Source organism: Bidens hawaiensis, unplaced genomic scaffold (assembly GCF_021521415.1).
Source record: "Bidens hawaiensis isolate Kalapana, Puna unplaced genomic scaffold, B.hawaiensis_p1.1 tig00021695_1, whole genome shotgun sequence".
NCBI lineage: Eukaryota > Viridiplantae > Streptophyta > Magnoliopsida > Asterales > Asteraceae > Bidens > Bidens hawaiensis.
The window spans coordinates 320762-345403 of record NW_027493375.1 but is presented as its reverse complement, the minus strand read 5'-3'; the positions used below and the strand labels follow the sequence as shown (position 1 = coordinate 345403).

The window sequence follows — 24642 nt, the reverse complement described above, 5'->3', positions numbered from 1 at the left end:
ACATGCCAATGAAAAAATAATAATAAAAGAAGTCGAGAAGAAGTTGAAGTATCGGAAGATGAAATTGTTGGTGACCCAGCCTTGCGCAAACCGATAAATGATTATTCGATTAATATCCGAGAGGAAGTAAGGAGACGTTATATAACGAAAGGTGCTTGCCAACCAAAAGGTCACAATTTTCCCAAAACACAAATTTGTGGACAATTGAGAAAGTTTCAAAAAACATGGTTCGATCGTTTTTGTTGGTTAGAATATAGTGCATCAAAAGAGGTGGCATTTTGTTTGTGGTGTTATTTGTTCCCAACCGGTAATAGACATGGGGATGAAGTCTTTATCAACCATGGTTTTAGAAAACTGGAAAAAGGCATTTGAAAATTTTCATGATCATGAAGAAGGTCAAAATAGTAGACATAATCATGCTAGAGTTCAGTTTGAATTTAAAGATCAAAGGCACAATCTTAGTAATGTATTGTCACAACAATGTAAGCAGGATGAGATTATTTATCGTGTTCGGTTAACCGTTGTTGATGTGATTCGATTCCTTTTAAAACAAGGTTTGGCTTTTCGCAGGCATGACGAGTCTATAAGCTCTGATAGTCGAGGTAATTTTCTTGAACTTGTCAAATGGTATTGTGAACGTAATAATGAAGTAAATAATGCGTTTAATTCAAAATTACATGGAAATAATCAGTTGACTTCGCCTAAAATCCAAAAAGAAATAGTTAATGCATGTGCTGCGGAGGTAAGAAAGATTATTGTGAACGAGGTTAAAGATAAGTTTTTTTTCTATTTTATTGACGAGTCTCGTGATTGTTCTATAAAGGAGCAAATGGCGGTGGTTTTGAGATATGTGGATGATGGTGGAGAAGTGATTGAATGGTTTGTTGGGGTAATACATGTTACTGACACATGTGCATCATCCCTAAAATGTGTTATTGATAACTTTTTTTCGAAAAATAATTTAACAATGTCTAAAGTTAGAGGTCAAGGTTATGATGGAGCTTCCAATATGTGTGGAGAGCTAAATGGATTGAAGCAAAAAATTTTAGCTGAAAATAAGTTTGCGTTTTATATACATTGTTTTGCACATCAGTTACAATCGGTAGTTGTGGCCACGTCATCAGAATATGCATCTGTAAGTTCTTTTTTTTATTGCCTTACAAAGATTGTGAATATTGTTGGAGCTTCATGTAAAAGGAAAGATTTGATTCGAAAAAAACAACATGATGATTTTGTGAAACGAATTGAGATGGGTGAAGTATGTACAGGAAAAGGTAAGAACCAAGAAATGAGTTTAGCCCGAGCTGGTGACACTCGTTGGGGTTCCCATCTTAAAACTATACTTCGACTTTTAGACTTGTAGAAACCGGTGAGAGAAGTGCTATTGCTTTGTCTAGAGAGGGCACTGATGCAAAAACTCGAGGCAATGCGCTTGGTATAGCTGAGAAAATGGAAAACTTTGAGTTTGTCTTTATTGCTCATTTAATGGTAAACTTATTAAGAAAGACGAATGACCTATCACAAGCCCTACAATTGAAGAACCAAAATATTAGTAATGCGGTTCGATTGATTGAAGATATGAAATATGATATAAAGAAATACAGGGATGATGGCTGGGTGGAGCTATTAAATGAAGTCACCACATTTTGTTCTAAAAATGAAATTTATATGCCTAATATGGAAGACATTATTCTAGGATGAATTAGAAGGACAATTGATGATGAGCCACAAACATATCTCCATCGCTTTCGCACTGATATTTTTTATCAGGTGCTTTATTCTCATTTATTTTTGTTAACAAAGTTTAGCTTATAACATTTTTTTGTTGGCAAGCTTTAAATATTTTATTTCGACATGATTCTAGGTTGTTGATCTTCTTCTTAATGAAATGAATGAGCGTTTTACTAAGGCAAACTCGGAGTTGCTTACATGTATAGCATGTCTTGACCCTAGAGACTCATTTCAAACTTTTGACCATGAAAAGTTACTACGGCTTGCTGAGTTATATTCTGATGATTTTAATGGTTTTGATCTCGGTCAACTAAGGATACAACTTGATCGGTACATTTCAAATATGAAAAGTAATGAAGTTTTTTCTAGTCTTCGTGATATTGGAGAACTTGCAAAGAAAATGGTCCAGATGAAATATCATATTATATATGACCTCGTCTATCGACTAGTTGAGTTGGCTTTGGTCTGTCCGGTTGCAACAGCTACCGTCGAAAGATCATTTTCCGCGATGAAGTTTATCAAGACTGACTTACGTAATAAGATGGGTGATAATTTTCTCACGGATGCATTGGTGTGCTATGTAGAGAAAGATATCTTTGCAAGTGTTGAAAATGAAGCAAATCTTCAACGGTTTCAAGCTATGGGACCTCGAAGATGCCAATTACCGGCTATCGGTAAAAAAAAGTAATTTGTGTACACTTTTGAATTCCGAATGTAAAACAATTATATTACGACCCCCCATTTGAAATTTTCTAGTTCCGCCACTGCACTTAAATGTCCCTTACATCTTAGACACTTGTTTACGGAAAAACATAGAGGCTTGCCCTCCCACGCACTCACGTTATGCCACTTTAATAACGAAGGAACGTATAAGCTTACTGTACCACGCACTCAGGTTATGCCACTTTAATAACGAAGGCACGTATAGGCTTACCTTACCACATACTATCATCATGCCACTAACACCCTTACCAGACCCTTGCCACTTCTATCACACTCTACCTCTACTTGTCGATAACATACTTTATATCATTACATCATTTACATAATAACCAAGTTACATCATAACATTCACACACACTAATAACAACTTGGAGATCATTCCACTTTGGCGGTACGCGCAATATCCGAAGATCGTTCACGCACCGACTAACGTTACCTTCCCTGTCTATACGTGCAATATCCGAAGATTGTTCACGCATCGACAGACGTCCATTCACAACATCTATATATATATCACACATTATAGCATACACTTACCACTTAAGGTAAGTATATTCACACTTCACATCGAGTATGCACACATCCCCGAAAACATAACAAGGAAGTGGGGATAGAAACTCACCTGAACTCGGTTACGTTCACCATTAACAGTTACTCCTTTCTTTAGCTGTGCGTGACTAACTGTATAACAATTACACGTATTAATTACTATCACTATCCATATCGTATTTCTAGTTTAATTATAACCTTCAACGAACGGGGGTCCGGGGGCAGCGCCCCTGGCAGCGAGATTCTAGGGGCGGCAGCCCCTAGCAGGGTCCAAGGGGCAGAGCCCCTGGCTGGGGTTGAGCTGCCAGGTCAGCTTGGAAAAATTTTATTTTCATTAACTGTCTTAATACATTTTACATTAGGATTTCATGATAATATTTTGTTGTTAACATCTTAATCCATTAAGGTATCTTTGATCAATTAATAAAGTCCAAGGGCTATTTTGTAATTAAATCATTCTTCCCTAAGTCCAGGACTGTTCTGTCATTCTTTTAAACTTCTAATTTGTTACCCAGTTCCTTAACGAATGGGGTTCATAACGAATGAACCCATTCGTTACTTTATAACGAACTGACTATTATAACGAATTGGACTTTATAACGAACCGGACCTCATAACGAATTGGAACTTATAACGAACCAGTCCTCAAAACGAATTGGACCTTATAACGAACTGGTCATCATAACGAATTGGACCTTAACGAATGGGCCTAGTTCTTCATTCTCTTTTAACGAATTGGCATAACGAATTAAGGCTTATTCGTTATCCTTCTGTTGACGAATCACTGTTAATTCGTTAGTTTTCCATAACGAATTATGGTTAGGGTTCTGACATTCTTTTCAACCTCGTACACGCTTTTCCGGCGCCGTCATTTCCGGAAAACCGGGATCTCGCAGGAAAAACGAGATCTCAGTTATTTCCCACCGTTTTTCATCGTTTTTCATCCCGTTCGATCCAGATCTGAGCTAGGGTGACCCCTAAGCTCATCTTTTGATCAGTTTATACCCGATTCCACCCGAATCTCGTGACTTTAATAGTTTGAGGGTGTCGGCTCGTCGTTTCGCGACTAGATTAACGGGTTTGGATTCATACAATATCATACTATCATTACCTCAGGAATCGATTCTTCTGCTTGGTTTGGCTAGAGAGAGAAGTAGGATGAGAGAGAGCTAAGTGTGTGTTTTGGGTGGTGTATGAAATGGATGAGAATGAGGGATTAAAGGATAATTATGGTTTATATACTATGGGTCATGGGCTTGAGCCCATAGTCCATCTCCATTCCTTATTAACCCCAGTCCATTACCCATACTTAACCCAACACAAGCCCGACTCATAATAACTCCTATTTATTTTATTATTTCTCCACTATCTCGAGTAAACTTTCCCACCATAATTAAATAATATAGTTAATATTATTTTTAGAAATTTTGGAATGTTACAATTTTTAAAACGGTTTTAGATATGCGAATTCAAGAACTTGAAAATAGATTTAGTGAGGTCTTAACTAGTTTGTTAGAAAATAAGTCTAGTTTAAATATTTATATTCATTTTCCAAGTTTGACATATCTAAAACAGTGGCATTTTCGGAAATGTATCCGAATGATTTTAGAGAAAGATAGAGTATTTCGGGTGATCATACGACCTTTTATCACACTTAAAAGGAATATGATAAATTTTTCAAAATTGGATGAATGTGTGACCTTGCTCGTGTAATAGTGGTAATCAGAAAGCACACCACTTTTTTTTGTTTATCAAATATTGAAGCTAGTGTTGGTTTTACCGATTGCAACCAGAATCGTTGAAATATGTTTTACTAGAAAGAAGCGTATCAATACGAATTTGCATAAGCGAATGGGTGATGAGTATTTGAACAATGCTCTAATTTGTGCAGGCGAAAGAGAAACGATCGATAAAGTAAAAGATCAGGGTGTAATGACTCGATTTCAAGCTTTCAAAAATCAAATAACAGAAATTTGCACCCCATGTATCGTGTTTCGATTTTTGTTTTGTATACATTGTATGAAATACGGAAAATATTTTGAACGTTACCCCTGATATTTATGTCTAGATCCGCCACTGTGTATACCCGAACTGATTTTGAAATGATCTAATCTGATTTTTATAGGGTTAAGAGTATGTTACACCAAAACCAGTTTATGACCTGAACCGGTTTCTTCTCAAACAGTTTTGACCAAAGTTGACCAAACTGGTTTGGTTTACAACATGAACCACTTCAGACACATAACACAGATGCCGTTTTGCTTTAGTTATACATGTTTGCTACATAAATACATAACTGTGTCAAGATCTGTCTAGCTTTGTTCGACTCTAGTCCGGGCATACAAAAAAATCAAGTAGCCTAACACGTCTCATTTAACTCAAATCTAAACGAGTCAAACAAGTTATTATCACCTTGTAAACTTGTTTAACAAGTTGTTTGAATTTGATTACTGAGGATCAGAACTTCAGAAGTATATCAACCAGTAGATTCATGGATTAACCGATAAACAAATTAACTTCTGAATTGACACCCAAAACAGACTCAAACTCGATGTATTACTCAAATCAGCATATTTCCGGTCTTTGTTCTAGCCTACTATCAATCTTGTACCCATACATTATAATATTTTAAATGCTATATTTTGAGAAACAAAAATGAATATTTCCCTTTAACGCCGTCAAGGTAGATGCAACTCGTTTTGAAACGAAACAAGTGTCAAACTCTTGTCTTACATATTTAATATCTGATTGCATCTCTTACATATTCAAGTAAAGATAACACATATTACCTAATATACACCTACCAGAGACAAATCTTATAAAGTGGAACTCTTGTCTAGAACTAATGCTAAAAAAGTAAGTTTTATTTTAGGTTGTGTCAAATTCACACTTCATAGTTAACAATACGTAGGGGAAACCTACATGAGGCCAAAATTTGAGATCAGTTTCCCCTTATTCAGCAAATTTCTTAATGCCCAATAATCATTTCCAAAACTAGTAGGCTGACCTGCAGCGTTGCGGCGGGGCCTAGAGGCGATCGTTACATGCATCTTTGGCTTCTTTGATCTAAGATCTCTCATTTACGGCGAATGTTTAAAAGTGCATGTCAGTAACACCTTTCTGGCTGTGTCAAACAAAGTAAGCAATAAAACGTCTAGTCTTCTTTCCATACATATAATTTTAGTATGTGAACTCGACTTTGCAATTCAGAGTTATAGTAATATGTCTAGTTATGTATAATTGGTCATTTCAATAATTATCTTATATTTGTGATTTTTAATATGTTATAATGAAACTCAAGACATTTCTACAAGAGTGAATTGGTAATAATTGATAGGTAACTGGTTAAAATAATTTGATCTGAATTATGTATAGCATACAATATTTGGATATGATAAGAAAAGTTATGAGAGACAAAACTTAAAACTTCATAAGTTTACATTTTGAGCGGATTAATAAAGAAACTATATACATTTTGACGCAGTACTAATGAGAGAGAGAATATAAAAAAGAAATATTAATGATAATTCAAGAGACCATAAACCATGGGACACCTAAGATTTTTGTGCAAACTCGAGACCAAAATTAAAAGATGGGCTTCATGAAATTGAAAAAAAAAACTATTAATAAGCAATGAAAATCATAGTTAGAAAATTAGGATTCATACATACAATTGCCAGAATAGAAGAATCAAATATACCCGGTGACGATTGTGAGTGAAGAAGAATAGGGGAAAAGTGATAGAAGGCATAACTGTAGTAATAATAGGAGTGCATGTGAATTCAGTTTGGATCTCCATGGAACAGCTATGGAAGAACACGGAGTTGGGACTCCATCTTCAAAACCAAAGTTAATAACCTTTAACAAATTAGGAACACATTAGTAAAAAAAAGGTTTAATTTCATTTGACAAACACAACTAAATTGAACTCACAAAATTAACTATTATAAGAACCGAGCAATTACGCGATATAATCGTCAGGGGATGACACATGCAAAGTTAATTAAACAATTTAGGTTCAAGAGATCTAAGCATGAGAGTCCAAACCCTAGAAACGGATGGTCACACGATGACTGAGATCAAGGTAAAGGAAGTGTTAGGTAGTAAATAGTAGAGGAGTGAATTGTAATAATAGCATAGTATGGGGGTTGTATGTGTAATTAGTCATTGGTGGTGATTGTACTTAAACGATGAGATGATAGATAATGAACTAGCTATTGATTTGTGAGTTTATCTCCTTCTTCTCATGTGTTCTTCTTCTTCTACAACTCTTTAGCTCAATTACGGTTTGTGTCGTAACAAGTGGTATTAGAGTCGTTCATCTTGACGCTCTTGATCGTGAACCCTAATTCACTCAATTTTTCCTAAATTGTTTGGATTCTCTTAAATTGATATTTGTTCTGATCAATTTCATCTCAGTTACAATCAAATTCTGGTGATAAAAATAGTCCACGGCAAGTTCAATTTTCGGCAACAATATATCAATCCACGGTGGTGAAAGGTGTAGGCGTTTTCCGGAAACAACTTTATCTACCTACTAGATTGATTCATGGGCAATTGAGGTCTACATCAACAATTGAATTTGGACAACAACTTAATCTTGAAAGCAACAATCAAATGTCAGTGCTTTTAAGGAATTTCAGCAAGTAATAGAGGGTTTATGCATCAACAATCAATTTAGGCCAACAACGGGATCTTGACAGAAATAATCGAAGGCAATAATTAAAGTAACAATGGTGTTCTTGTGTTCGTGTGTGGGTGTGATATGGGAGAACAAGGTTCATGTTTGTGCAACGAGTAGGTGTTCTTGCGGATGGTTGAAATATGAAGGTAGGGGTCATTGTTGTGGTTACATACCAGATTATTCAAAAACACCAACTGATTGGGAACTGTACAGTGGTTATCGATGTTGATTAATGGACCGGATCACCAACATGGGGAAAACGAAGTCCTAGCTTATTCGGAACAAAATAATCAAGAAACAAGAATTCCAAATACTGCATCATCCATGGAAGAAATCAAGAATGTAAAGCAAACAGGTTCATTTCAAGATTATTGCAGTTCATTTGATTTTTCTCCCTACTAAAGTAATTGTAAGTGAGGATTATGCTACAAGCTTGTTTATGGAGGGTCTTAAACATGAAATTAAGTGGTAGCTTATGTTTCTAAGACCAAAAACACTCATGGAGGCTTATGAAATGGCAAAGAAATAAAATAATTTGCTTACCATTTGTTATGGAAATAAATAATTTAAGAAGGTAAAGGTCAATCTTTGTGTGCAAATCGCGATGAGAAATGTAGTGAAAGCAAGATTCAAACCATTGTTGAAGTTGAAAATGGGGTTGATGTTCAAGAAATAAATAATCAAGTGCTGACCGATGATTCAAAGGAAGTTTGGAAGGAAGGAAAAACAAACCTTGTTGATGAACTCCTTGAAGAATCAGTAAATGAAAAGCATGGTGATGTTAGAGAATCTGAAAATAGGATTGAAAAAACTGAAAAGGAATTAGGTATGCCATCTAAAATTGATAAAAACAGTCTGGTTCATAGTGTTTTTACTAATGTTAAACGCGCGAATGATGAAAATGATATGAGCGCCGTTTTGGAAATGGAGCAGAAAAACAGTGAAAAGAAAGTTCTAGCAAATCATATTGAAACAAAAACAGATGATTAAAGTGAACATAAGAAAGATAATACACTTGATGAGGTTCATATCGATCTTGGTTTTGCTCTTTATAATACTCAATATGGGGATATTGTTTTATATTAAAAAAAAAAAGGAAAGTGATGTTAGAATATGACTAAATGAAAAGGAAAATCATGGTGAAGAATTAGGAAACGAAACCGAAAATATAAATGGGGATGAAGTTTCATCAGCTAGTTCATATGATGATACACTAGAAACAATTGAGGTAAGTAATTCCATTTTTCACCATGAAGATAGTCAAATATTGAAGAGTAGTCATGTGGTAATTTTGGATGTTTAAAAGGATGACAATGTGACAAAATTTGATATTGATAGCCAGAATCATGATATAAATGATCATATGCAATTGTATCTTATTTTTGGCCACTATGTTAAAGTTGAGAAATATGTTAAAGTCTTGCGTTCAGCATTAGTATTTGGTCCATGGAAAAGAAAGAAACAAATAAAATGGAAAGATACTGGTTGGGTTGGTAAGCCAGCTTGTAGAGGTAATGTGATCATGGAGATTGGTGTGCAATTAGCATACGAAAACAAGATCTGGGACGTGGGGTTAACTGCTGCTATTAAGCCACCATCACATTCATGTCTAGAGGCAAATAAAGATGCTAGAGATTTGGAATGGTTTTAAGCCACCAACACCCCATGTTTTGATTCTGATTTTTGGGCGAACATTAACATCTTTGTTTAAGTTGGAGCAATTACCGTCAAGGGAAGTAATAGCTGCAAGCAAGGCATATACTCTTTTTACGCTAATTCAAAGAACTGCACCAACTACAGCAGCTTCTTCACAAATCACTTTTGAAAATGAGCATGAGAGGTATTTCATTATAAAAGTTACTTCTAAAACAAACATGGCAAATGACGCCGACATAAGACAATTAACTTATTGTTGTCTTTTAGAGCCTAACATGTAAAAATGGAAGTTCAAATACAAAAACAAAGAGCCTGAATCAACACATGAGGAAGCACAAGAACTGTCCCAGTTTGTTTTTGATAGTTTTGATTAGACATTTTTTTTCTTTATTCAGATTTTTAGGAATATTTTAAGGGTGGAGTAATGTTAGGTATTAAATAGTAGAGGGACTAAAGTGTAAATAGCTAATAGTTTAAGGTCATATCCATAATATGTTCATATACATATACGGGAGTTGTTGAAGGGAAGAGTATCGATGAATTGATTTGATTTTCCTCTCTCTGTTCTTCTTCCTTTCTCTTTATCGATCTTAATCTCTTGATTACCCATTTGTATCGTGACAAGAAGTGATTCTCTCGTCGGTTCTCTCTATCGTCGTCCTTTCTCTTCACGCCTTATTCACTTTCTCTCTCTCTCTCTGCTTCACTTTTTCTTGATGATGGCATGGCATTGTCAAGCGGTGGTGAATACGTGGAAGTCTATACAACTCATGAAACACATGATACAACTTTTGATGCAGTAAATCAACCGAAATTGTAATTATATAAATTTCCATCAGGGTGTGTACTAACTTTAAAAAAAAAAAACTCCCAATTTAGCTCAAGCCAACTGGCACGGTGAAGTAAAAATCTAGAGGCGCACAAATCGGGTTTTTTCTAATACCCGGGTTCGGGTATTGAACCGGTCTCGGGTATGATCGGGTATTGGAAAATCGGGTATTGAGAGAAATCAGGTAGGGTTCAGGTAGGGTATTGAGGAGAAAAACTCAACCCTATGTACCCGGGTAGGGTATGATCGGGTTCAGGTATTGGAACCGGTTACGACCGGGTATTAATATCCGGTTTTGAATTTGTAATTTTTTTATACATTTTTTAATTTTTTAAAAATTTAAATTTGCTTTGTAATTTATAAAAATAATTAAAATATACTACAAAAACCATAAATCCACTTAATTACAAATTATTTACTTAGTAATATGCATTTTACAAAAACTTAAACATAAAGGTTATGAAGTAATCATAAATATACACTATAAAAACTCATGTATTATTTCGGGTATTAGAAAATTGGAATCGGGTATGACCGGGTATCGGGTATAGGGTATGACCGGGTCCGAGTATAAATCGGGTACGGGTATTGACCTAAAAATGCATACCATATCTGTACCCTACGGGTAGGGTTGGTTCCGGTTTCGGGTATAGAACACCCGGGTATAAAAAAATCGGTTCCGGGTATTTTCTTCGGGTCCGGTTCCAGGTACGGGTTTTTTGTGCACCTCTATAAAAATCCCACTTAAATCCTAAATATCTAATAAAACCCACATTAGAAACCCAACCTTAATAGAGCCCACTAAACCCAATAGAGCTCAGCTTTCAACTCAAAAAAAAGATAACAAGATGAGCAGAAACTGAGTACTCTAACTTCCACCTAGACCAATTTCTTTTTAGATAATTTATCAACAATCAAGGGTTTTATCATCAAATTCATATTACATTCATTTATATAATTTATTCATTTATATAAATTAAATTTTGTTGGGGATATAGCATCAAAATGGGTATCTTGAATTTTTAAGAGTTATGATCACACTTCCAGATCAAGATATATGAGGTTCATAAAAGAATTTATTGGATCAAACTCAGAATTGAAAGGAAGAATCAAGTATGGAGGATATTATCAGTGATTTTGATGAACCAGCGAATTAAATATTTGATCAACCAACAGAGATAACTGTATTTCACAGTTATCATCAATTTAAAATTCAAAATGACGCTCATGTTTTGTAACTGGAAAAACATATATGAAGTTTAACCAAATTAAATTTCTAATGGGTTTTTACAAAGTAATGTCACAAATAAAAAATTTCCAAGCTGACATGATCGACCCCAACCAAGGGCTCTGCCCCTTGGACTCTGCCAAGGGGCCGTATAATAAGATCAAAAGGTGTCTACCCTACACCGACTTACTTAAATTCATATTACAATTAATTTGATCAATAAGTTAATCCCTAATTGTACTAAAATTAGTAGCAATTTTAGATATTACAGTAATATTAAGAAAATGATCACTTGGCCAAGTTGGTTTTCTCTATTGCATTGATCAAAGATTTGAAGAACGATTACATATACAGAAACTGAGATTCAATGGCTGTCTGTTATGGAAGAGTAGGTGTAAAAAAGACCAGTTTAGAAATAACCTAGACCAATGCCCACTTCTAAAACCAGTTAGATCCAAATCGATTCCAATCCGACTCAAACCGCCGGAATGCCCACTTCTAAAACCGGTTAGATCCAAATCGATTCTAATCCAACTCAAATCACCGGTTTATTTGCCATTTTCTCTCTCATCACCGGAAACTACAAGCGCACAAAAAACTGGTTCCGGACCCGACCCGGCGGTTCCTACCCGGAACCGAACCCGACCCTACCGTGGGTGCGGACCGGGCTTCAGGTTTCTCCCCGGAACTGTACCTGAACCGAACCGGACCCGGCGGAACTGGAACCGGAAATACCCGATCAAAACCCAACCCTACCTTACCCGAAACCCAGTCAAATACCCGACTATACCCAGAACCGGTTCCTACCCGGACCCGGTTTTGACTTTTGTTGACAGTACCCGAAACCCGGTTCCGGTTCCTGAAAATACATTGTTTGTGCACCTCTACCGAAAACCGATTCGTAACCCGACCCGATTTTCCTGAAACCAATTTTGAACCGACCAAACTGCCAGTTTGTATACCCGAACTGGTTTCGAACTGATCTAATCTGATTCGTATAGGGTTAAAAGTAGTTTACACCAAAACCGGCTTATGACCCGAACCGGTTTTTTCTTAAACAGTTTTTGACCAAAGTTGACCAAACCGTTTGGTTTACAACCCGAATCGCTTCAGGCACATAACATAGATACTGTTCTTATACAAGTTTGCTACATAAATACATAATTGTGTCAAGATCTGTCTAGCTTTGTTCGACTCTACTATACAGAAAATCAAGTAGCCTAACACGTTTCATTTAACCCAAATATCTAAACGAGTCAAACAAGTTATTATCACCTTGTAAACTTGTTTAACAAGTTGTTTCCTGAATTTGATTGCTGAGGATCAGAACTTCAGAAGTATATCAACAAGTAGATTCATGGATTAAACAATAAACAAACTAACTTCTGAATTGACACCCAAAACAAACTTAAACTCGATGTATTACTCAAAACAGCATATTTCCAGTCTCTGTTCTAGCCTACTATCAATCTTGTACCCATACATTATAATGTTTTAAATGCTATATTTTGAGAAACAAAAATGAACACCGCCCTTTAACGTCGTCAAGGTAGATGCAACTTGTTCTGAAACGAAACAAGTGTCGAACTAGAAGTATGTAGATGGTACCTTCATATAAACGAATGACGTGTAACAAAACCGTACACCACATTCATGATGCTTTGAAGCTCTCTGACAGTACTTGATAATATTGTTTTTGCTGCAAGAATACAGAAAACGCACATCATAACCATCACCAATGTCTAACGGCAAATGAGATCAAACACAACTTCTACTTCTGGATATACAAGTCATTATAGCACTATGAGTTTGTATGTTGTCAACTATGCTCTGAGCAATGACATATTTATAAAGACGGTGACGAAATTAGGGGTGCTAACTGTTCGGTTTCGACAAATATTGTGGGTCAAACCCCTTTCAGCGATTTCAAAAATAACAAATCAAACAGGCATTTTTTAAATGCTTGGTTATTTTTTTGTATTCATATACATAATCACATATTCCAAAACATAATTTTTTTTTTTAAAACGAGTGAATAATAAAGGCTAAAAGACCCGTTCCAGATTCCAAAAGCATGACCCGTAAACTACCAAACTGCATTAATCTAAACAAAACGAAAAGGCAAATTTGTACTGGTTTAGGTGGTTCAATCGGTTTGAACGATTTACAAAAACAACCCTAAATTGTTTATGAACACAAAAAAGAGCAAGTTTATACCTTATCAGATACGGAAGGTGTGATTTTCCCCAATGCTTGCTCAAAATGGACAGCTTTAATAGTATGTGGCATGCCACCAAGACAGCTTTCTGACGTCTCTTCAAGAGCAGCAGCTTCAATTTTACTAAATTTTTCTTCAACAGCAACCATGGCAGCTTCATTCATCTGAAATAAGAAAAAACAGGTTAAACAAATGAGATAAACTGTATTGGCTGGTTAGCGAGTAAAAAAGGTCACAGACCAATGCAGAAAGATCGGCTCCACTTAAATTTGCACAAGCCTCACTCCGTGCAATAGCAATCAAGTCCACATCAGCATCTAACGGTTTATTCCTAGAAAGAGCTTTCAGAATCAACCCCCGCTCGTCTTGATTTGGCAGAGGGACATACATAAGTTTCCCAAACCTTCCAGGTCGTAACACTGCTCGGTCCATCACCTCTGGCCTAGAATAACAATTGAACAAGATAAGTAACTAGAAACTATTTATCATGAAAAAGTAGACTGTTGTAACCAAAATATGACGTGTTGTTGGTACCTATTGGTAGCACCAATAATGTAAACGCCCTTGCGCTGATCAGCACCGTCTAGCTCTATCAATAGCTGTAAAAATACAAAGAAATTTCATATCTTGGATATCACAACATTATGAGCACAAAAACTTTGAAAATGTAATGCACGATGAAAATCTAAGAATCTTACCTGGTTTAGAAGCCGCTCAACAACCCACCCCCCTTCCTTTCCACGCTTTGTTGTCAAAGCATCAACCTATATTATTAATCCAAAATAAGTCGGTATCAAACTTAAATCAACCATTACAACTTCTACCATCAGTTTAGTAATATTTTAAAGAGAGAAATAATTTCATACACCCCTTCAAAACTTAATACAATAACATATATACCCATTTTCAAATTTGTGACATTTATATCTTTCCTTAAAACATACATTAGGATTGAGAGTTGGATTATAAAAAAAAATAGAAGGTTATAATGGTCATACTATAAACTGAAATTAATAAAAATCGGTGAATATAATGGGTTCAATATATTCATTTTTTTTGTTGGATAACTGTGTTGTTATGCGAGTTTCAGGTATATATTAAAGTGCTCCTAAACTATGCATATGCATAGATACCATATAGTGAGATTATGGTAATGACTAATGACATTTATAAAAAAATTCTAGAGAGAACAAAAACCTCATCAAAGAATAATATGCATGGTGAACATGTCCTTGCACGACTGAATATAGTCCGCACCGCCAACTCACTCTCGCCGACATATTTGTTAAGAAGCTCCGGGCCCTTCACAGTAATAAAAATATCATAAATTTTAAAATATAAAACATTAGATGAATAAAAATACCAAAGGGTGTAATCATAAAGCCCATCGTGGAGCTACTCCAGATCAGCTTGCTAAGAAATCAAATCAAGCCAAGCTAAAATGAGCCCGAGCCTAATATTGAAGACCATTTCTAATAAACGAGCCCAAGTTCGAGCTTCATATACAGAGGTTGACTATGCTTGCGAGCCTAAACCGGACTAGTATTATATATAAATAAATACCATAATTTGTGTTTAACATGAAATATACAACATAACAAGATTACTATGTATATAATTGTGATGAAAATAACTACATTATATATATTATTTTATATAAACAAAATTAACAAGTATAAACCAAGCCAAGCTTGAAAAGTAACTCAAGTGCCAAGCTTGAGCTTTATATATAGAGTTCACAACAAGCTAAGCTCGCATTTGGCTCACAGAACGCGGTTAAAGTCCTAGATAAAATTTTGAAAAAAAGAAAATTAGAAACAGACCTTAATGTGTATGAAATTTGCTCCTGCTTCATTAGCAACCGCTTTAGCAATCAATGTTTTTCCACAACCAGGAGGTCCATAAAGCAAAAACCCAGTCTCCAAATCAACTCCATATTCCTAAAAAAACAAGAAATCAAGTATGAAAAAATCCCTTATTAAAATCAACAATACCATTATATATTAAACTAATTACCTCATACTCGTTAGGATATTTTATACGTCTAACTATGTAACGATCAAACTCCCTTCTCAACAAATCAAGACCACCAACATCTCCCCATTTGACATTTGGAACACTCGAAAACCCTTCTCTTCTAGAAGACGGTTGAACCAATTTGGCCGCCACCTGTATATAATTTAACAAAAGTCAACAGAAACAATCAAACAAATTTGATAAGTAAACAACAAACTATCTCTTAATACCTCAAAGTCAGACATTGAAATGCTTAATTTATCCATTTCTTCAGGAGTCCATTCCTTCTTCCACCAGTCTTCATTTTGTTCAGTATCTGTACTTTCTATAGAAAGTTCCATTTTTCTTAAATCAATAATTCTCTTCATAGCAAGATTACCAGCTTTATTCACCAAAGCCGCTAAATCCGCTCCAACAAAACCAGGAGTTGACCTTGAAATTTTAACCAGATCAAACGCGCCTTCAAGTTTCAAATTCCGTGTAAGCACAGAAAGAATCTTTATTCTAGCATTTTCATCCGGAACACCTAATGATATCTCACGGTCAAAACGTCCTGGCCTTCTTAACGCTAGGTCAACGGCATCAGGTCTATTAGTCGCACCGATCACTAAAACATAACCCGGTTTGTCATTTGGCAGTTCTGTGCTTTTGGAATTCTCGTCTGGTTTAGCGACCCTGTGGGATTCATCCATACATGTCATCAATTGTGTCACGATACGTCTCTCCATCTCACGTTGAAGGTTTTCTCGTTTTGAAGCAATTGCATCAATCTCGTCAATGAAAACTATAGATGGTGCAGTTCTATATGCTTTTGAAAACAATTCTCTTATATTCTCTTCTGATGCACCTGATACGTCAAGATGGTATGTCACTTAAAGCTATTGATGCAAAAAATTTATAGAAGTGGCAATTTCATGTACCCCTACAAACTTGGAATATCATATATACTATATAGCCGTGCCTAACTAAAAGTAACAAATTTCATATATGCCCTTACAAAATAGTTAAGATATCAAATATACCCAATTCATCAAAAACAATTTAATAAACGATACCATTATTTTTCTAAAATTTTCTAAAATTCAAATATACCTACTTGTAGCTTCTGTTTGCCCATTTTTAACTTTAATTCTTTTTAACCATTTTTTAACTTCAAACTTCTATACTTTTACACATCACCAATAGTTTTCTCATAACATTATACTTAACTTTCTTGCTTTCTTTCATAGCATACATACATTCGAGTTCGATTATCTGACAGAAGAGACGAGAGTTCGGTTCGCTCCCTTGTCGACGATGTCAATCAAAATGCAAATAAAACTAATATTTAAACAAACACAATGGAAAGGAGTAGAATGATTAACTAAAAAAATCATGAAAAGTTGTGTATGTATGATATTTTTAGTTTTAGTTAAGTATATATGAAATTTATCAAGTTTGTACAGGTATATATATAATTAATCCATTACAGTATATAGATTATTTTTTAAAACTAATCCCGTACACAGTCTCTTACCCGAATATCTGTCCTAAATGTTTCAGGTTTGGCATCACTAACTATAGCAATTAGGACTTTCAAACACATTATCATAAACAATGACAATTCACATATTATCATAAACTAAATATTATTTTTATATGTAACGCTAAGGTATATGAATTCAAGTCAAAAAGGCATGTGTTACCTGATATACCCGATACCAACTCAGTAGCCGATATCTTATAAAATGGACAACCAGTCTCATTCGCAATTGCATGAGCTAGTTTTGTCTTGCCACACCCTGGTGGCCCGTGCAACAAAATACCAGACATTGGTCTCACCCCAAGCCTACGAGGCAACTCATGATGATACAACGGAACAATCACCTCCATTTTAAGCTCATCCAACACCGCATCCATTCCACCGAGATCCTTAAACATCGGTCCATCATCTTTCCCATTCGCATCACCACCACCACCATCATCATCAACACTCAATCCGTTCGAATCATCGCTCGATTTATTTCCTCTAGCCTTAACTTTCACGGCTCGTGATTTAACCGTTTTCGCTTCCTTTACCATATCCAACTTTTTTGTTTCTTTATTATTACTATTAGTAACCACCTCCAACTCTACATTTTTCGCCGATTTCGTGTACTTGCTACGAAGCATCGATTTCGTTAGATCAAAATCCGGCTCAAATTTCAAACTGTACACGTCATCCTCCGACGTCGACACCGCACTTATATCATCATCATCATCTTCTTCTTCCTCTGATTCCGATTCCGATTCCTCAGACTCTGATTTCGCCTCAACTCGTCTCTGTGCCACGTGTGCAGTCTCCAATTGGAGTAACCTCTCTTCTCTACTATCAACTCTCTTCATTTTCTTACTCGCCGGGGATGCCGTCATGTCATCGTCATCATCAAAACTGAATGATTTTTTATTATTACTACTTTTGTTGTTGTAGTTGACCGATTCTAGGGTTTTTTTGACCATTCTGGTGAACAATTGGGGTTTGTGGCGGCCGTACTCTGGGTACTTGGAACGGAGGCCGTCGATGAGGTCGGTGATGGACGGCGTGGAGCTGCCGTAGGTTTCATGGACACGGCGGCGTAGGAGTTTTTCGAATAAGGATGACTTCACCGGCGTCTTATTGCCTGATTTGCCCATTGGTGATAGGTCAGTCAGGTGGCGGCACAGATGAACCAACGAACGAACCCTTGGTGTTTTTGGTTAACAGTATCGTTGGGGTTTTGTATTTTAATTTTAAGTTTTAGGTTTTTACTTTTTTAGCACACACCTTTTTTGATTCACAATATACGCACAAATTTTTGCTTTTCAATTTCATAGTTAACAAAATAACCAGTCGATAAGGGGTGTTCTTCGGGTTTCAAAGTTTTAAATCTTGACGTGAAACCCGACCCAAATCTCTCACAAAGATTTTTCGGATTTGGGATTTTTCGGCTTGGGTTAGTCAGGTTTTGCATATCCTAGAAAACAAAACAAAAAATAAAAAACTACAATGCTAAAATTAAAATAGCATAGTTTGCTTTACTTGTAACGCAAATAATCAAATAATAAACCAACATAATTTGATAAAAAAAAAATTCAAAAAAAGAGTAAAACTAACTCGAATCATAATCATATTCAGTCGAGCATGATTTGGTTGTTCGATTACGATTGTTATTACTAATAAACAGAAAACATAAATTAACGATAAACATTCGACCCATAATAGTTGGAATGACAATAGTCGATGAAGAAACACGGATCCGATCCCCGGGTATGGGTCCTGGATCCAATGAGTCCACAGGGTAAAATATGATAACTACTAACACAGTATGAGAACAACTTCCCGAAGTCCAGTGACCAGATGCTGCAAAACAGACACCGGGAGTCTCGTTACAGAAAAGACAAGAGGGGGGTCTTCCTGTAACCACCCTCCGGCGTGAGAATCAGTAACCTTCGTAAAGGAGAAAGTACTGAAAGTCTACGGACTAAGTGTAGTCAGAATATATGTGAGTTAGAGTGATTGTGAATGAATGAATACCTCATGCAGGTTGACAAGGTATTTATAGCCGAAGGATGTAGGAAGGTGATTGGGTCAGCTGTCCTCTTCTATAAGATCTTGGTAACCGCCTGGACGCGTGTCCCTTTGTGATAGGTTGAGCTATACGTCCCATGTGCATGAGTATAACAACCTAGACACGCGTCGTCTGATGATAGGACGGATCATACCCTGGCCATGTGCACGGTTATAACAACCTGGCCAGGTGTCCTTCGCTCATTGGCTGACGAGTCACGTATTCTTCAAGTAACAATCGTGAATTCTCTTCTAGAGGATAGTTAGTTCGTGACAACTGTCCAGTTGGCATTGCCTTCCGGTCATTTTAGCGGACATATATCCTATCTCGCGGATGACTTCTGAGGGTGCCTGGATGCTTCCGCGTGTGGTGTGAGGACGTTCCTCTTCTACCGAGTTATGAGGATAATCCATATGTCCCGCGGGCGGTGTATGAGAGGTTTCTTTATGACCCGCGAGTGATATTTAAGGGTATTTGGGTCTTTTTGGTACCCTACCTCTATAAGTCCCCCATTCCAGTGTTTTTTCCGCGTGAAGTCTTTATGCGGGTGAAATTTTGGACTTAATGTATTTTTGGGGGTTTTTGAACTTTGAGGTTTGGTAGAAAATATCCTCTGTTGGTGTAGATAATCATGAAAAAAGGACAAGTTGACCACTCGCAGGCGCGTGAAAATGTGATGGAATGTTTTTGACGGCTGTCACTGTACCCGATTATGCAACTTTTTCTCCTTTTCGAATTTCCCGCGTGACGTGGCGGTCCTTAATTGGGAGATGACTTTCTCTCTCCACTGTTCATATCCCATCGCATTAATTGCGATGGGTATAAATAGAAGGAGTTATCTTCTATTCGAAGTTTTATCGCCTTTGTTTCCTGATTATCTTCTTGCTTTTTTTCTGATAAAATAATGAACTTCTTGTATACCTTCTTGCTATCTCATCAAATCCTACTATAATGTCGAATGTTCAGACTGAGATTGACGAAATAGAAGTTTCATGGGATCGTTCTGAATACGAGAAGTTGTTAGAGACTTACGACATTCCATCGGAGTGGGAACCGGAGTTTTCTTCTCTGGGTTCTAGAGTCAATCTGCCACCGCCTGGCAAAATGGCTATCTATTCTGATTATTTCGTTTATGGGAATTTCCGTTTTCCCATAACGAAATTTTTCATAATGGTGTTAACTGCTTATGGGGTCCATTTATCCCAACTGCATGCACGTGCTGTAATGCGAATTCGTCATTACGAATTCGTATGTACAGCACGTGACATGGTACCACACCTTGACCGATTCCCGGTCTTCTACCTACTTGCCATCGTGACGGTTGGTTTACGTGTCAAGGATTCTCCGATCGAAGTATCGGGTATGAGGTTGAGAAGGGATCCGCCAACTGGCACAATAAGTTTTTTTGGATCTCTGAGGACGTGGTACATATTGCCATGGTCCGTCGTCCGGTTAATAGAGCTCCTCCGAACATTGTCACGGCCTCTCACGAGGGTCGTGATTGATATCGCACTCTAATGGCGGAGCCAACACCAATGCGAGCGTTGCCTGAGGAAGCCCTAGCGTGGGCAGGCATGAGCCGCTTGTGGCCATCGGAATTTATGGAGCCTATTTTCGTTGATCTGAATGAATGTAAGTTGTCTTTTTTGCCTTTTCTCTTACTCGAGGCTTTTTATAATTGATTTTTTATCTTTTTAGGTCGGGGTTCTATGCTTAACGCCCTTTTTGAGGATAGGGGTTGTGTCCGTAAAAGCATCCATGATGCGGGGGACAGACCTATCCTTGAGAAAACCAAGTCTCGATTTCTTTTTCCAACGACGGTGCGGGCTGAACCTGTAATTTCGGACGCCACCTTTCAACCAGGTACGTATGTTCTAAACCCTCCTCCGCTTAATGCCATTACTTCTGATGGGATGATCGCCATTCTATCATCAAGCGATGATGATGATGACGATGCCTCTGAGTTTTCTGCCTCTCAAGAGGAGAGGAATTCTGATGACGATGCCCCTAAATTTTCCTCTGTCTCTCATTTACTGACAGAGTTGGAGAAGAAGAGAGTTTTTTCGTCCATTCAAGCGGGTGATGCGGGTGCAAAAACCGCGGACGCTGGAGAAGGGTCTTCGAAGAAAAGAAGGAAAACCCAACGTCCCAAGAAGCCCCAATATAGTCTTGCGGAACGGATGGATATAGTGGATGGTATGTATTTCACTCTCTATACTGTGTTGTTTTGAAGTGTTAGCTAACTATACCTTTTCTTTTTTGTAGATCCATCGAATTTTGGGGACGATATATCTGAGAGGTTGCCCACTCCAACTCCCAAGTATGATAAACCTCCGTCTCCTCCGCTTGAGAAGACAACAGAAGAAAAACCACCCACTCCTCCGGTTGATGTTTCGGTGGAGGAACCCAACGTCCAGTCTGGTACTGATAGCCGTTTTGACTATCTTTTTCAGACTGGGAGTGCCACTGGTTTCCAGGAGGATAACCCTGCCGTGAACGCGGAGGGTTTCAGGACTGAGGAGTCTCCCCCTCGTTCTCATTCTCAAATTTTTGCTACCTTTTCCCCGTTAACCACTGGTGGGGAAGGAGGTTATCAGATTGGGCAAGCGTTCCAAGGTGCCGGGGAGGCAACCACACAAACTGCTCCTCCGCAGCCATCTTCAATCCCCGTGCGCCTCGAAGCCTCAGGTTCCCGTTATTACGGAGATGCGAACCTGGGGGATGATTATGATTTGTTTATCCCTCCATGGGATATTACAAACGGGTCCCGGTTTTCTGATCACGGGACCTGTATGAGTTTTGTAAAACACTGTGTGCCGCCTGCCGAAATGGTACACCAACGAGACCGCTCCCGCCACGACCTTCATACTGACTTATCTTTTTCCTTGGCTAACACTCTAGCCTGTAGCCAGGAAATTTTGCGTGAATGGCGTACCATGGGTGGGAAGTTGGGTGAAGCTTATCGGGCCATTGAGGCTGCAAAAAAAGAAGCTGAGCAGCATCGCTTGGCGGACAGTACTGCTAAATGGAAGCAGACGGACGAGGAGATCGCCCTTAGGGGTGAGCAGGACCAGAATGCTACCACCGCCCCCCAATGGAAGGAGGCCTGTGAAAAGCAAAACTCCCTTCTTGAGGCTGCCCAGGCTAAAGAACAAAAGGAAAAGGATGATTTGGCATGGGCTCAAGAGGCAAACTCGGCTTTGGAAAATCAAGTGACCCTTCAAGGCACTCGAATCCAAGAGCTTGAAGCGGAGCTGAAGCTGTAGAGGGAGCAAGTTGAGCTTAAAGATAAAAGCGCAGCTGAAATTCAAACTGCTTATGATTCCCTTTTGCAAGCTCGCGAAGAAGCGGATGCTCGTGCCACCTCAGCCTCAAATGAAAGACAACAGGCGATTGCGGAAGCTCAAGAGCTCCGGATACGAGCTGAGCGCGCGGAGAAAGACCGTCAATGGTTCCTCACTCGGGGACTTGATTCTGTAAGCTTTCCTCATTTGTTGTCCATTATACGTTCCTTGATTCTAAATAACTTATGTTTTATGTTGCCAGGTCATTCGCCATATTAAGAGTAGTCCAAAGCTTATTGACAACTTTGCTGACCTGATGACTGCTTCAACTCAGCTTGGACGGATGAAAGGTTTTAATGAGGGGATGACCTATGCTCAAACGAATGTTTCTCCGGATAGTCATCCACTGCATGGCCATGACGACAAGCAGGAGAATAATATGCGGATTAAGGACCATGACAGCCTGGTGTTTACGCTACAAAATAAGCTTCCGGAATTTGCTGCGGCCAGTGATGGTGTGCAACAACTGAAGGAGTATCTGAACAATGAATCCGAGGACGCCTCCTCTGAGGAAACTCCACCAACTCCTTCAGAAGATGTTGTAGCCCCAAATCCGTAGGATAGAATAGGCTAGGTTTTTAAACCCTTGTAATTACCTTTTCCCCGTATTGTAATCGTCTTTTGATATAATGGAAAGAAATCTTTTGAAAAAAAATTTGTGAAAATTATACTTGTGAGTGTGATAATATCTTTTGAAGATATTTTTGAAAGTAGAAATTTTTGAAAGTTGGATAATCATGATGACATGGCGGAGAGAGAAAATTGAAGGGACAACTGATAAGGCGTGTATGACGCCCTTGACAGCATGTTCGCACTTTCTTGAATCTCCCGCCTGACGTGTCAATCATCTGGCGATCCGCAGTTTCTCTCTCTTCTGGCACCCCATCAGTCGCATTAATTGCGATGAGTATAAATAGGTCACTCGTGGCTTCCATTTTACTCTTATCACTTCCAAATTCTTTCACTCTCAAATCTTCAAAATTTGAACTTTCTGAGATTTCTTTGTCTTTCTTTTTACCAATCTTGTTTCGATGTCTGGAGATAAAAAAGGTGCTCCTGCCATTCATGAGGTTGTCATGAACCTCAAGGAGAAAGATTATGACGATGTTGTTAACGTGTACGGTCTGGCATCTGAATGGGAACCGGAGCGTCCGGCGAGTGGTTCTATCGCTACCAGTCCGCCTCCGAGGAAGATGGCCATATACGTAGACCATTTTACGACGGGGAATTTTCAGATCCCGGTGACTAGGTTCGTCCAGTCGGTCTTGAAAACCTACTGGATTCACCTATCACAAGTCCATCCCTTTGGGATGCTGAGAATTCGACATTTCGAATCCTGTTGCCAAACCCGTAGTTTCGAACCCTCGGTTGGCATGTTCGTCGTTTTCTACAAAATGACCTTCCGTGACGGATGGTATAGTTTTGCTTCCACCAGGAAGAAGGTTGTAGGTACGGAATGGATTCGTAGCCTTCATGGCTGGAAGCCAAAATTCTTCTGGATCCGGGGGATGTTATCTCATTTGCAATGACTTATCGCAAGGCGGAGGACGCCATGCCAGTGGTTCCGGCCGCCACTCATGAGGGTCTTCCATGGTTTTTGACCTTGATCGCTACACCGACTCCTATGCGCCCTATCCATGTGGGGGGCAATGGTGAGTGCGAAGATGAGCCGCCTGTGGCTGTAAGTCCCGAATCTGGATCACTACAATATGATATCAACTAAACGAGTATTGGTGCGGAATACCAACACTCGGTGATTCAAGAACACGAACAAGAACTAGTAAATAACACAAGATTGCTTCAAAACACACGTATATTATTGAATACGTCGGGTGCTTAAGCACTTATAATACTTGATCACAATACTTGGAATGAACAACCCTTAACCCTATACATAACATCTCTATATATAGGGACACTAACCAACTAGGCCGGCCCAAACAACCAAAAGCCCATCGAGAACACATAAGTGTTCTCGGTTTACATATACATTTACAACCCAAGCCCAAAACAAAATATAAACTAAATCAAACTATGCTTAAACCACAAAACTAGGCCCAACAATCTCCCCCTTGGTTTGTAGCTTGGTCTTTTAATC

At 38.0% G+C, this 24642-nt stretch overlaps 3 protein-coding genes across 3 annotated transcripts; 2 read left to right on the top strand and 1 right to left on the bottom strand.

Annotated features, from left to right (window-relative positions):
- Positions 1-316: 316 nt before the first annotated feature.
- Positions 317-1701, top strand: LOC143564038 (uncharacterized). Its single transcript, XM_077051432.1, has 2 exons — positions 317-1274; positions 1364-1701. The coding sequence occupies exons 1-2, from the start codon at positions 317-319 to the stop codon at positions 1699-1701; spliced, it is 1296 nt and encodes a 431-aa protein (XP_076907547.1).
- Positions 1702-1888: 187 nt separating this feature from the next.
- LOC143564037 (uncharacterized) lies at positions 1889-2419 on the top strand. The gene has a single exon (XM_077051431.1). It carries the CDS (start codon positions 1889-1891, stop codon positions 2417-2419), a length of 531 nt encoding a protein of 176 aa, XP_076907546.1.
- Positions 2420-12762: 10343 nt separating this feature from the next.
- Positions 12763-18321, bottom strand: LOC143564044 (cell division control protein 48 homolog C-like). Its single transcript, XM_077051440.1, has 10 exons — positions 17320-18321; positions 15865-16481; positions 15635-15787; positions 15442-15558; positions 14816-14920; positions 14317-14382; positions 14153-14217; positions 13859-14060; positions 13618-13782; positions 12763-13099 (listed from the first exon to the last, which is right to left on the bottom strand). Exons 1-10 carry the CDS (start codon positions 18284-18286, stop codon positions 13052-13054), a joined length of 2505 nt encoding a protein of 834 aa, XP_076907555.1. The 5' UTR covers positions 18287-18321; the 3' UTR covers positions 12763-13051.
- Between the last annotated feature and the right edge of the window lie 6321 nt (positions 18322-24642).